The following is a 15,697-nucleotide window of genomic DNA, read 5'->3' on the forward strand; positions in this document are numbered from 1 at the left end:
ATATAATTTTCAATGGATTTAAAAAATATTTATAAATACATGTATGTATTCAAATGTTATTTATTTAATTTTTATCCAAGCAAAAATAACAATAAAAAAAAAACAACCCGATGACGTATCAATTTTTAAAATAAGAAAAAATATTATTTAATTATTTTTTTTTATATTCAATTCTCAATTATCTTTTGTTAAAATTAATTTTTTTTATTTCATTTTCAGTCTTAAAATGTGTTTTGTTTTTACTTTTATTTTGTATATTTATTTTTTTTTTTTTTTAAGAAATTGTTTTTGTTTCATTTTTTTTATAAATCGTATATTATTTCTAGCAAGTTTTTAGAATCATAAGTTTTACAAATGCAATAATTTTTGTTAATATTTATTTCTATCTTTTTTTACCCTTCCATGTTTAACTTTGAGTTGTTTTTTTAGTTTAATTTATAATAATAATAAAATTTTCTATAGCCGTTTAACCATAAATGGGATATTTTCACTGCCAATTTTGGTTTAAAATAAACTTAAAAAAGCCTATTCCTAAAAATAAATCAAAAATAAAATCTCTGAAAATGTGATTTTTTTATTCAATGGGTTGAAAAGAATGGCCATGGGGCTTACATTTCCTTTGTAAATCATCTTTTTATTTTTTTTTATTTTGTTGGTTTAGAGAGTTCTATAAAAATGTATCTACACGATTTTGCTTCTAGATGTTTGTTTAAAATTATTTTGATGTAGAATTGTATAGTAGGTATCTGTCCAAAGGATAAATTTATTCTTCTGGGAAAATAAAGTTCAAAGGTATTTCTTCTTATTTTTATCCTTTATTTGCTATTGTTACCTTGACAGGGCATCTTGAAGGAATACTTTCAATTGAAAGGAAAGAAAATATATCGAACGTTGGATTTCTTCAAATGTCTATTTAGAAATTTCATACATTTTAAGTTTTAATTACTTTCAATGTGATCATTGGTTAGCAAATAATTAATTAACTACACATCTTTTTAATGGAAGTACAAATTTTAAACAGTCAACACAACTTAAGACTGGTGTACTTATTTTTATTAGCTTTGTTGCATATTTCTGGAGACCCTGAGAACGATTTTGAAGTTGTCTAGAAAATTTCTTAAAGGCAAATAAATTTTTTATACATTCTAAGATTATGTCTGGAAAGTAAATTGTAGGTAAAAATGAGCGTTCCAAATTTAGCTCCACGTTTGCAGTAACGAGCCAAAAACTACCAAAAATTTTGCCTTTTAACCATTCGAAAATTTGCCATTTTTGTCTTTCATAGAAACAAAAAAATTATGACTTTAAGATACTTCAATTGCACCTATGACAAAAATGTTTTTAATAGATTTTGTAACTTTTGTAACTTAATTAAGTACTAGTTTTGTGGTTGATAAAGAGCTCATTCTAAAAGATGCACATGAGTGGGAAAAATAGATTGATGACTTGAAAACAACAACGGCTTGAAATGAAAATCCATTCTGACCTATAAGCGCAAACTGCATCAAGTAAGTATTATGTAACGTTTAGTGTCGAAGTAAGAGTGTAAAATATTTCGACATTTTGTATATTATTTTCATTAAAGGTCGAAGTTAGTGAATCCTGATTGCATTTAACTGTGAAACAGTCAGTGGTATTTCTCTTTCGTTTTTAACCGACTTCCAGGCCCCTAACCTTTTAAAACTTAAAAATTGAAAAAAGTCCAAAAGTAAAACGGTTTTTACGAACCACACAGCTAATAGAATACTGACGCAGCTAAAAAAACTTTTTTATGTATGTATAAGTTTTTTAATATATTTTAATTTGTATCTTATTTTCATAGTAATCAGAACATTATTTAATAAACAAATACAAACAAAACTCTTAATTGTATTTCTAACTGATGAATTAAATTCAAAAATTGTAGCTGCACCTAAAACTCCATTCTTACTTTCATAAATCCCTGGTTTAATTGATGATTGCTTTCATTTTCATTACGTTTCTCTCAACAAAGAAAATTTTCTTCTCAAAAAAAAAAATAATAAGAAAGAAAACCAATATAATGGAAACAACAAAAGAAAGTAACTTCCAACAGCAACAAACAACCATCAATCCTAAATGAGTTAACACATTCAAATATTTACTGCAACAAATGTAAACAAACTTTGGCGTAAGCATTCCCAAAAAAGTTTTAACTTCCCAACTTTAGTTTTGTTCTCACTTCTTTCAAGGCAAAAGTTTTTTCTTTTTTTGTTTTATAATAAAGCTTTGACAATGACGTAACGTTAAAACACATTTTACTTTACTCATTTATATAATTGAGAAAGTGCCTTCTCAAATTTCTTGAAATCTTATAAACAATAGGACTTTTGGAAAACGAAGTTTGGAAACTAATTTATATTTCATTTGAAGGACTACTTACTTTTATAGGTATACCAACATAGGTAAATGTCTATAAAATCAATTTGGTAAAATTAAAACAAATATAGTGAGAGTTAAAACCACAAAAAATAAACTTTTATCATCACAAAACGTCAAGTTTTTAAGTTCGTCAAATAACACACATAAGCCTGCTGACACAAAATTTCAAGGACTTGAAGGACTTAAACATCCAAAACAAAAATAGAAAATATTTGTATAGTTTTCAATAAACCACCAGCACCATTCGGTCTTCTACAAAAACCATAGAAAACATTTCATCATCATAACAGCCTTCACAGTTTGCAATAATAAAGCCGATTAAAAGTTGTGTGCACACTGGTGTGACACATGTGTCTATTATCCTAATACATCACCGATTTTATCTAAGGATTATTTTGTTATCCATTTTGGAGAACCACCTCTTCGAGAGCGGCACTCTATTCATATCATACATCATCATTTGTTGGATTGAAATTAATTGGGGTTGTAGCCTGACACACTCAGGTGGATACTCAAAGAAAGTTACCCAAATAGATATGTACAGTACATCGGTTCTTAATTTCGATTTCAATTTGAAATTCCCAGGTTACCCCCAATTCGAGGAGACTTGTAACATGCGTTTTTGTGTTGTGTGCCTAACGTGGGTTGTTTGGTTGCGATTATATCGTTGCCAAAGACAAATTTTCTTTCCAGATTTTGATATGTGAGTGTGGTGGTTTTTTATCTTAAATTAGATTGACAATAATTGGAGACAGGTTTTTTTCCAAAGGTACAAGGCAATATCCTGCAGGAGATCTGCCTCATGTCTTAAAGATTTATAGTAACCATAAGACACCATAAAAAGTTTGTCCTCGTGTTTGTTGATTTTTTTTGTTTTGTAATGGAAAACAGATGTTTTGAGATTTTTTGTATGTTTTTGGTTTTTAATGTCACACGCGTGTTTACTCTCTCCTACACGACTATGGTACTGACTGATGATTGATTTTTTATTTATTTATTTTTTTGTGAAACACAAAAAAACATAATGTATTAATGGATTTCAGATGAAAAACGTGTTGCGAATATCTTCAAATGTTTATCCTTGAAAAATATAAACGAAATTGATATTAGCAATGGGTGCTTTGGTGTTGATTTATCAAATTGTCTCCATGAGATTGAAAAAAAAGTCGTGTCATGCCTCGTGACTCATGCAAGCATTTGAATTATTAGTTCAATATAAATTATTCATTTAAAAATAAAATACTTTATTTACTTTTGTCTTTTGTTAAAATTTAATTTTGACATTTTGAATTGAAAACAATAATCATCTAAAGTGATGATGTCAGCAAATATCAACGATTTCAATTTAATATTTGAAAAAGAGGCGAAAAAGATAAATAAAGCTCCTTATGTTGCTGTCTTCATGACAGACCAAAATTTGGGTTAGAAAGTGATTTTGATTTTTTTATCATCAAAATATGTAAACGTCTGCAGAGTGAACAAATTACGGATGATAGGTTGTTTTGCTCGAAAAATTATGGCAGAAGGACCATCTTGAAAAATATTTGGTTTGAATGTTCTCAATGAATCAGAGCTTAAACGTATATAAATATGTAAATCTATAACCAAATAATGTTTTGAAATCAGAAGAACATACCAAATGAAAGGCTATGAATTATTTGTTTTTCCAACGTTAAAGTTGCTTTTGGAAAAAAATATTTTATCCATTGCAATTTGTTTTTATTTATTTGATTCCGTTTGTAGAAAAACGTTGTTAAGGATTAAACAAACAAGAGTTTTGACTGCGATTAAACGGTTTCAGCTGCAAGTTTCAGTTGCAAATTTATCACTTTCAACTACGTTTTACCAATTTTTCAGCTATTAGGCTGCAACTCACCAGTTTCTGAAGCAATTTTACAACTTCGACATCAATTTTCCATTTTCGGGTCCAGTTAACTGCCTTAATTGTTTTGATAAATTATGTAAATTTATCAATAAAATGAGCTGTTTCTCATCAAACAAATAGGATTTAAATATCACTTAGTGCACCGTTTTAGATTCCCACACAAGATTGCCATCTTCAAAGCCCTTATTCTTTTGAAACACAAAAAAGCCTTCAGAAAACAAACCAATACTGTTGACAAAAACCACTCCCTTCTCAACTTTCCAAAGAACTCGAGGAAAAAATCGGTTCAACAGACTATCAATGACAAGTTGAAAGTTCATTACATTCTTGATTTAAAAGCAAAATGAAACAAAACATCATAAAATTGGCAATTGCTGAAAAATGTGTTCTATTTTCTCTCCAAGTTTTATTCGCAATATAGAAAAAAGGTTCTATTGATATTTTAAAAGGTTTACAAGAGCACCTCTTTGAATGAACTATTCCACTATTCCACACATCGATGGTAACAAAAGAACCAGATAGGATTAAGAAGTGATGTGATTTTTAATGAATATTAATGAAAGTACTGTAATCGAAGTGTACCTATGATTTCAGAACCATGCAGCTACAGAAAATGAATATAAAGTTGTGTCTCACCTACACCCTTAACTTAATTTTCGCACTTTAACATTTACCATCCGTATCATTTAATTGCAACCTAAAAGTCATATATATTATCCTTCTGAACTCAAGGTGTTAAATTTCACATAACAATGGAGGTTGTAGGTGCATACAATGTACACAACTCCATTCACTAATATTTTAATTAAGTTTTAACAATCCATTATGTCCTTTGTCTGTGCAAGTTGTTTGTTTAAAAAAAAAAAAAAAAAACCATTCCATTTATTAGGACTGATTGTGCCCAGATGCGATTTGTTTTTTATTTATTTTTTCTCTGTAAAAAAATCCAATTAAGTCACCTGACCCGTTTTTATTCTAAAGGTGCTGAAACATAAAATGTGCTATTTTTTTCACAAAATTTCTGTGTGCAGTGTTGTGGAATAAACTTTTCGATTACTATTTGCGTTGGAAAAATAATACAAAAAAAAAACCATGTACCTGTTGGTCTTGGAAAACCCACTTGAAGTTGAAACCCATTTTCAGAGAAACAGAAAAATATACAAAACGAAAAAAAAAATGATGTAAATTTGTTTTAAGTAAAATACCTTTCTATCTACTTTTTCCACCATAAGACATTTTTTAAATCGAATTTATCTCACTAAAGATACATAAATTTAATAACTTTTCATTCTTATCATATTTTTTATTTTTACTTTATGTTTTATTAAAAAATAGAAAAAAATCCTTTATAAAGTATAAACTTAAAATTAATTTCTTAAATAACTAAATTTGATATCTTACTCAAGACAAGAAGCCTTCGTCGAATCATCGATCGTTGTTGTTGTTTTTTCTTGCAGCTGTTGTGTTATTTATCTCAACCCTTGTCCTTGTAAACATTCTCTAAATCTCATGTTATTGTTGATATTATTGGTAGTCAAATGTCGGTCTTTGAGGCTGTGGCTGAAAGTTTTTTCTGTTGATTCTGTTGCTGATGATGATGTTGGTGAAGTTCGATTGTCATCGGGGGTGTGTTATCGGCGGTCGGTGATGCATCACGATTATTTATTTCCAAATCAATGTCTTCTGCATCTTCTGGATAACGTTCCGAGCAGAAGATTGCTCCATCTTTGAGTAGTTTTAGCAGGTTAATTCGGTCCTCAGCGGTTCGCTTTGCACACAGTGGTCTGTATTAAGTTTAATATAAAATAAAAAAAAATAATTTTAATAAATTGACTGCAATATTAATTGTAATAAGGTAAAATTAGTTAATTAAAGTATAAAAATAAAGTCAGCCGATTCGTAGTAATAACATGCACCAAATTAATAGAAATAATAAAATTAGGCAAAAAAAAACTTGCTCTGTTGCACTTTATTGACACCCGAAATCTATGATAACAAAATAAAATTTGATGTAATCCATCACTCCGTAATCTATTGTTTTGATGTCTTTTATTTCCCAATCGATCAAGTTCAAATCATGTGGGAAAAATATATTAAGTTTAAATTGTTTAACATATTATATCAACTTCCTATAGTTAAACATATTAAAAAAGAGTAGCGGGCGGAGATTCAAGTTTTTTAATTTTTTGCATTTTCTGAATACATTTACTTTAATTGTTTTTTACAGCTTCCGAAAGTAGAGATCTAAAAGAACAAAATGCCTACTGAATTTTTGAAAAAAAAAACAGATATTTTGACACAAGAATTTTCCATTGAAAACAAGGGTGTTTTTTGATATTAAGTCAAAATCAGGTGAAAAAATAAGTATTTTAGATCAAATAAATTACTTGTATTTAGGACATAATAAAGATAAGCTTTCACCAATTTTCGTAGAAAAAAAAAATTTCAAAAAAAGATAAAAACAAAAAAACCAAAAACTTGGTTAGATGAATTTTTCACATATTAATTTTGAGGTTATGTGAAATAATTGTAGATACCAAAGTTGTAGACGTTTTTATGACCTACAACTCTGCAATATAACTTTTTTCCATAGGACTTTTAGTTTTGCCGGAAATCGAGATAAACCATATTTACCATTAAAAACTCACCCCTTCCACTTCCTGAACTCGGATTGCTCGTAATTAAATTTTCCTTTCATTTTTATCATAAAAACTTAATTAAAATTTAGGAAAGCGTTTTGAAATTCAATTTTATTTAAATAAAATTTCAGGTTTGCTTTGAACAATATTTACAAATAATAATTGATCAAAAAAATGAAGTGCGCTTCAAAAAATATTGCCATTACAAAAATACTGACTTATGCAACACTCCTCATGGAAAGAAAACCCTTATAAAAAAAATGCACCGTCAATTTCAGTTGAAAAGAACTTTCTCATAACTATTGATATTGACTAGTAGCTATAGTTACACAGAAACAAAAAAATGTATGTTTTTAATCGCTTCATCCAACAATATCTGTGCACTGAAATCACCCCACTCTTTCCAAGTGGAAATCACTGCCACCGAATTGAAAGTCAACTTGAAATTTTTAGCGAGCAGTAATCAAAAATATTTGGTTCCATTAATTTAGTAATGATATACATTTTTTTTAATGTAGGTTTTTCCATAGAAAACAAAAAAGTAACTCATACGCCACAGTGATCATCAGAGAGTAGGTACATTGAAATCGTTGAACTTTGGAATTCAATTTTTTTTATTCCAACAATTTTTAGCATGAACCTACATAGGGTTCTGGGGTGAAAATTCTGGCGGGGTCAAATTTTTTTTTTTTTTTAATCTGTTTTATAAAATTCTACTAACTATAAACCAAAACTTTTTTTATTGTTTGAAGATTTTATAAGCTTTTCTCTTTTTTTGTGATTTATTCCCAGTCAATTCAAATTAAAGTCAACTACACAAAAAAATTATTATTAAAATCGTTAAAGAACAAAATCCAATGTATGTAAAAACAAGTGGAAAAATTGTTTTTTTTTTAACAACACGATTTCAACCTATTACATTTTGTTTTTCATTTCGAAAATGTTTTCATTTTCAAATGACATAAACAATACGTTTTTGTCTAACAATTTAAAAACAAGATGATATAAATTTGATTTCACATAAAAAACTGTACGTATATTTAGATTTAAAAGAAAGCGGTTTTTCTTTTGAATTTAAAAACACTTTTCATTTTTTTTTTTTTTCCAAATGTTGAATTTCTAAGAAACTCATGCATGAAAAGCCTATAGACTTTAATGTGAACAAGTTTAGGTCAACCTTTGACCTTAAGCGAAAGAACCCTATCCATTTTATTATTGAATCCAATAAAATCCACTTAATCTAGTGCTGCTTTCAATGCTTACTTATGTTTATGTTCATTCAAAGTACCTTTTAATTGGCTGCACTCAGGATCTGTGAGTCCAACCATAAAAGAAAAAAAAATTCAAAACCTAAATAAAATCCTTTTATACACGTATTTTTTTATTTTCGCAAAACACAGTCGAGTGTACCGATAGCTGCTGGAATGAATATTGGTTCAGCGAATAAAGTGGCCTTTTCGATAATTTAGCATCGTCATTTCATTATATTCCTGCGAAATATGCAATACGCAAATAAATATTTCACAAAGGGGATTAAACGTCGTCGTTGTCGTCGGTTGGTTCGGTTGTTTTGTTCGTCCCCTCCTCCCCCATCAGACTATAATGTTGCTATGCTCAGTGACCGAAAAATCTGACGGCCTCAATTCCGTGTACTACATACACAAAAGTGAGCCTTCTTTTACTATCGATAGGTACCTTTTTATTCGAGTATGTTTCCATTTGTTGATTGAATTCGACAGAATATTCAAATCCACTTTATAGAATATTCAATAATGAAATCATAAAATATTCTCTGAACAGAATAATATTATTTGTTTTTTTTTTGTAGCAACGCGTGTACAAAGGAAGAAATGAGTATTATTATATTGATTTCACAATAATTCAATATTTCTAACTGACAAAGAGAATCATTTATTCAGTATTCTTTTTGAAATTTTATTTTTGAATTTGATAAAACGATAATTCAAAATAAATGAGTTTAGTATTATGTAGAGTAGACGGATTTTTTTTATTATTTTTTGCATTTCGTATCCTGTTTTTTCCATCAATCAAATTTGATTTACGCATCAATCATATCGACAGATAGGATACAGGATACAACTCTTCGAGATTCTACCTTCTAGATTACCTTACTTATTCTTAACAAATTATTCTTCTATTTAAAGATTTTACTTTCAAAGTAATAAATAAGCATTTACCTTTAACCGAATTTGCAATTATAACATTAAACAATTTTATGAATTTTCTCATGCATTTGACGAAAGTGATTTAAACAGTAAAATAATAAATAATTTTTTTTTAATTTCAACTCAACTCAAAGGAACGTAATTGTTTTTGTAATGGCTTATTTATTCGACAAGCTATTAATAAGTAAAATAAATCAAAGAAGTTTAGTCGGTTGAATGTTTAGGATTTAGCTTAATGGATTTCAAATTGATGAAGAGAGCACGAAATGTTTTTCCATTATCTAGCCCATTTTCCACAAGGAAATTACTAACTGCTCGTTGTCTATTATAGCAACGTTGATTGTTGTCCTGATTGTTTTCAATTCGCAATGGATTATTCAAGTCTTTTGTTTCTGTTTGTATTTTAAAATTGAGAAAATGTTCAATCAACCAGCAATGATTGAGAAGGATTTGGTCTTTCCCGAAAAAGAAAAATAATCTTGGCCTTCCAGATAGATATCTTCCACTTTTGTTCCTATTTTCTTTCTATTTTTAACTTACAAAAGAAGTGATTGGGATTGAAGTAAGAGATATAAAGTTCCTATTTATTTATTTTGTATACCTTAGGTTGTATTGTTGCATAGAAAAAAAGTTATTTTTACCGAAAGAAATTGCATTTTTAATTTAACCTAGGTAAACAAACACGTAATGCAAGTATTTACTTTAAATATACATAGATAAACTAAAAGAAAAACTTCACAAGTAATTTTTTCGTTTTCGTCCCGTTTTCGAGTTATGACGGTTTTACTGATTTTTGCTCTCTTTTCCCTTAACTTTATTTATTACAGCTTTAGTTTGTCCTTTAACTTTTTTTTCTGTGGACAACCGTTTCTCGGCAATTTTGCGTCAAACCGAATTTCTTTCGTTTTTTTCGTTGTTTTTTTTTTTCTCAGTTTCATATCATTTTATTCGAAAAAAACACGTAAATGAGTATTAATTTTGTTTGCTTGTTATTAAAGCCAAGTTTATTTTCTTTAAAAAAAAGATTACTAAAAGTAATTAAAAAAAAATAAACAAACTGAGTGAATTAAAAAAAAACTAATTTTTAAATACAAAATTATTTCAAATTTCAAATCTTGTATAACCAAAGAACCACTCAAGATAGTGGGTCCTTAGTCCAAATGAGGCAAAAAAAACCATATGTTTTTTTTTATTTGCGATTGATCACTTTTCAAGTTTTATACGTCTAATTTTAATCGGTATGCTGGATTTTTTCTCCATGTATTTTTGGACATTCTCCTTTGATAATCACTTTTTTAGGGACATGCTGAAAAATCCCAAGAAAAATCACGACAGTAGGTATAATTGTGACAATTCCTGTATTTCCAATTATGTAAGTGAAGCGTTCAAGAGGAAAATCTTGAATCATCTGAATGAAGAGGAATCAGTGAATAGCTAATGATTGGTCAAAGTTAGGTGATGTTGTATTTTGAGCCATTTTCAATAAATCACCAAAATGGCGATTTAAGATTTAACTTCATTTGGCGACACGACACGATAAAGGATAGAATTTTTTTAGTTTTTGGCAGTTTAAATTCTTCGATTAAAAATCCAATTTTTTTTTACTGCATTTATAGTTCACGAAATATAGGAGGTTATTTGATTTTTAAAAACCACAAGTAAGTAGGTTTAAGTGGTTTATGTAGCAAGCAATTTTGAAGTTTAGCGATTTATATTTTAAGTTTGGTGATTCCGGTATTTGCGGATTGCGGTATTTTGTAGCGAACTTTGCAAGAAAAAAAAAATAATAATCGGTTAGCAGTCGATAACTTTTTTGACGAACATGTGAGCGAACTTGTAGAAGGATGCTGCGAATAAGTCGTTTTGCGTATGAATATTCTAAGAAATAGGGTAGAGTTGCCTATTTTCGGCCGTCTCCAGTTTCCGGCCACCTCCCGAAAAATCGTTGTAACTAGTGATTTCGAAGGGGTTCATTCCAAATTTTCGCTCGTATGCTGTTCTAACATATAAGAGAACAGCATAAGAGCAACATTTTGGAATAAACCCTATGAAATCCCTAGTTATAACGATTTTCCGAAAGATGGCCGTAAACTGGAGACGGTCGAAAATAGGCAACTCTACCCTATGTATGACACACAAATGTGTTTCATCACGTACTATTAGTGGCACACAACACCGTCACACATCACAAGCACTACCATACAAATCAAAGTTATCTTATTATTTTTTTATTTATCGTCTATTTAATAATGATTAAGAAAAAACCAACAAATCATTGAGTGCCGCTATATGTATTTATGAAGTTAAACAAAATCAGTTATGATCCCTCAACCCTCAATCACTTTACCATCGACTTTGTTACTTTGAAAGAAAAAGTTAGTTTGATCTATGTAATAAAACTAATAAAACTTTTTCAGTAAATCTGAAACGAGTTAATCTATTTCCATTTATCAAAACTTTTGCGGTTAGAAGGGCAAAACATTGCAAACAAATTTATCGATATATATAAAAACTCCTTTAAATTTTAGCCTAAAACCAAAACCACTAACAGAATAAAACTATAAAATTCAAAAAATAAATAAACACTCTAGTTTCCGTTTGTCATTTTCAGTTTATCATTCTCTCCATTATAAAGGTCAAAAATCTCTATTTAAATTTGACTATGCAGAGCATTAATTTCGATACCAAAAACCATCCTACAGTTTAGTTTTAAACTTTTCCAATTTTCCATTTCATGGAATACCACTATGGTTTTTATTATTTGGAATCACAATAAACCGAATATAATGAATTATTATTTAGCACTCAAAACAAAAAAAAAACACACACAATCCCCAAACTTTTCTAACTGGGACTTCTATAACAACAGCAAAACTTTTCGCCGGCAAATTATTTCCATCTCTCGAAAACCCACATAAATATTGAGGGAAAAAAAATCCCAAGCAACTGCGAAAGGCAAAGTGCAATATAGCAACAAGAAGAAAAAAAAATGATAAGAAAACTCGTTCACCAAATTCAATAGAAAACGAATTTATATAAGATAAACACATAAATGGCAAAGAAACTTTCACATAACAAAAAGCGAACAAAATAATAAAGAGAACATAAGAAGGAGAAATCAAATTAAAAACAAAAAAGAGAAAATAAACATCGAGACAAAGATGGGAGGAAAACCACCATCCGGCCTCCCCCTAACCTGCCTGAATCCTTCAGCTGCTCCATGAAATCCTTGCCGGTGATATCGACCAAGGAATTGGGGTCCATGTTCGACAATGAATCCAAGTCAGGGTCACTCATCACGGACACGTTGCATAGGTTGCTCTGAAGTTGGCCAACGAGTTTTTTTATACGATTCGTCTCGGCTACGGCATCTGTGGTGTCGGCGTATTCTCGATGGCTGGATATTGTTACGTAGTGTGTTGGCTGCAACGAAAATAGAAATAAAGATGTTAATTAATTAATTATTGTTTAAAAAGTCGTTAGTGTTATAAAAATATCTAAGACACGAACAAGTCCTTCAAAAAAAAAAGAGCAGAACTGCTTCCATCTATTTTTTGCATCCCTTGTATCATTTTAGTGAAAAAGATTAAGAAAACCAAAAAGCCAACAAATCTATCTTGAAGAAATGTTCAAAGTTTCAGTATTCATTTCAAATGGGCTTGAATATACTTTTTTTTTTTAAGTAACAACTTCGTTAATGGGATTTCCTCTTATTTGCGATTGTTTGAATTTATCTTTGTAGCCAAAGCATTTTTGAAGCACAAAGTTCTCTGAAATTCCTCCTTTTATTTTAAGCAATGTTAGTTCGCTTACAAAATAAAATGCTTTATAAAGTCGCACATACTTGCTCGTATTATAAAATTTGCTTTGAATGTTATAGTTTTTTTTGGATTTAGGTCAAAATTATTAGGTTAAAATACATTATTTTGAATTAAAAAAAAGGGAAATTATATTTCCTGCAACTGTGGTCTTAACATTTTTCGGTTAAATTAATTATTTCATCGATAAAAACCAATTAGCGTTTTTAAAATTGGCGGATTTCGCCAGGGGGTGACGCGACGCACAGTGTGCAATTTTACATATCTAGTCGAACTAATTATTAAATTTAAAACTAGATGCGGCGTTTTGCAGTGTCATGAACATAAGATTAAAATAAGCAAAAATATATTTAAAGTTAGATGATTTTTTTGAGTGAATCTAATAGTCGTGTATTTTATGATTATCAAAGCTAGCTGGACACACATTTTTTTTATTATCTTTTGGTATTCTATTATGATGTTACCATAAAAACAAATGTGTTGTTAAGTCTTAAAATGGAAGAAAATTTAATTTTGTTTCAAGACCTTAGGCCCTTTATTTCAATTATTTGTTCTGACTTCGTCAAGCGTTTTAAAAATGTATCCGCATGTATCCTTCGTAAAATGGTGCTTAGGACCTCGCTCAATTTTCTATTTATCAGAATCCCTTAAGGGTTTTTGTGAATAGCTGCGGCCCCCATACAATATTTTTTTTTGTTTAGATTTATAGGCCAAAAACGTATTTTCGATATTTTCAAAAAATCGTAAATCAGATTTTTGTGACTCCTCATGATAATATAAGACAAAAAGATTAAATAAATTTTTTCGATATCTCGCTTCGTTTTCGAGATATAGATAGTTTTGATAAACAACTCAAAAACAAAATCAATCGCTCGGCTCTTCCGCATCTATTTTGTACATTATGTACTCCGATGCCTCATATCGGACTTATAATTATTATATATATATATATCTGAAAATCAATAAGGCGCTTGTAGAAATACTTATTCAATATAATTAAACTGGTTTTCAAAGCAAAAATTAAGTGTACTTGAAACCACGAATTTAGTTCCGCTAGATTGGCAAAATTGCACACTGTGCGACCAAGACTTAAGCTTTTCTTAAACCCTTTCTTTAATACCTGAAAAAATCAGCCCTATATTTAGTGACAAACATTTAAGTTACCCGAGTAAAAATAGAAATTGAATTTTTAAAGAGAAAATTCGTCGCACCACCGCCGCACCACGACTGTACCACGATTGCACAACGTACGCACCATTTCATTTTGTATATTTGTATATGCTGCAGCATGGTAGATATACATAATATAGATTATTGAAAAATAAAACAAAAACTACCGACGAGAAGGAGATTCGAACCCGAGTATCCAGAGCACTTTCAATTAGAAGTCCAACGCCTTAACCACTCGATGTCTGTACGAACTGGCATTTGTTGCTTAAGTCAAAATTACTTTGAAGACGACTTAAACATTTATATAAGTACGAGAATAGAATTTTTGATCATGGTGCAGGCGTGGTGGTGGTGCACCGAATTTTGCATTCAAAATGAAATGGTGCGTACGTGGTGCAGTCGCAGTGCGGCGGTGGTACACCGATTTTTTCATACAAAATGAAATGGTGCGGACGTGGTGCAGCGGTGGTTTAGAAATTTTTAAAATGGTGAGACGTGGTGCAGCGGTAGTGTGGCGGAATTCCATTTTTACCCGGGTACCTACTCCACTTATAAGCGCCATTCATCTTTCTTGTTTTAAAATATTCTCAAATTTCTTTCAAAAAGGCAAAGCAAACAAGTCAAACGCAAATGTTTAATTTTGTATTCTATTAGAAAATAAAAATGGTAACACAAGATAACCCATAAAAAAGGCCAAAACGGTTTATGAAGTAGGTACATTTCTTATTCGTCCTCTTTTTTCTAAAAATTAGTATTGGTGCACGAAAACAAGTTTCATATTTCAAGGGTTTTCTAATAAGAGTGACTATTTTCAACACATCTCTTGGATATGCAAACGAAATATAAATCATTGACGACTTCGAACGAGTTGTTTTAGAATCAATTACACAATGATTAAAAAACAGCAGTGTTGTTACTAAGGACCAAATTAGGAAGTACAAATCTCATGTACTTCAGAGTAAACATAAATTTCACGAACGGTACCTTAAAGAGTAGACGCCGTCCGTCGTCTTCAAAGGCCGGGAGTCTAAGAAAGTAAGTGATTAAAAATAGAATATTTAAAAAAAAATGAGATTTAAAAATAAACTGTCCCTTATCAATTGTTGGATTTGGGATTTGAAGTACTTACACAAAAAACTTTAATACTAACAAAGACTTAATTTGCTTATTTATATTCACGCTGAATACATTTTAATGGTTTTAAGCAAAACCGTATACATACATGTTTGAATACATGAAATGGTCACTTGAGGTTTCACGTTGAGTAAACTTTATTGAAAATCAATCAACGCATATTTTAGTGTATACCACTTCAAAACCATACAACTTAATGTTGCCTGATTAAAGTGCATCTTACCCACATTTAATTAACATTCCGTTTTGGTTTAGTCATACACAACTGTGAACATGCTGGTACTAATTTAATGGCAAAAATTTAGTGTATAACGAATACATTTGCCATATTAGTTCACTGGTTTACCTTTAAGCTCACATCTCTAACAGAACATCTGCAGCCATTAGTCTCACCACAAAATGTAAGTTTAAACATAACCCCTTACATGACCTTATTACTTATCTTACCTAAATTCTAATACCTAT

At 29.8% G+C, this 15,697-nt stretch overlaps 1 protein-coding gene across 2 annotated transcripts in view; it reads right to left on the reverse strand.

The window, feature by feature from the left end:
* Positions 1–5,146: 5,146 nt before the first annotated feature.
* LOC129917847 (DNA fragmentation factor subunit alpha-like) overlaps positions 5,147–15,697 on the reverse strand; it is a 46,391-nt gene continuing 35,840 nt past the window's right edge. Inside the window, exons 3-4 of one of the 2 annotated variants that reach the window (XM_055998031.1) lie at positions 12,307–12,533; positions 5,147–6,069 (exon numbers count right to left, since the gene is read on the reverse strand). In XM_055998031.1, coding sequence (XP_055854006.1) covers positions 5,820–6,069; positions 12,307–12,533 — 477 coding nt within the window. In that variant the 3' untranslated portion in view covers positions 5,147–5,819. The remainder of the gene's footprint in view (positions 6,070–12,306; positions 12,534–15,697) is intronic. The other variant, XM_055998032.1, reaches the window with a different exon arrangement.

Source organism: Episyrphus balteatus, chromosome 4 (genome assembly GCF_945859705.1).
Source record: "Episyrphus balteatus chromosome 4, idEpiBalt1.1, whole genome shotgun sequence".
NCBI lineage: Eukaryota > Metazoa > Arthropoda > Insecta > Diptera > Syrphidae > Episyrphus > Episyrphus balteatus.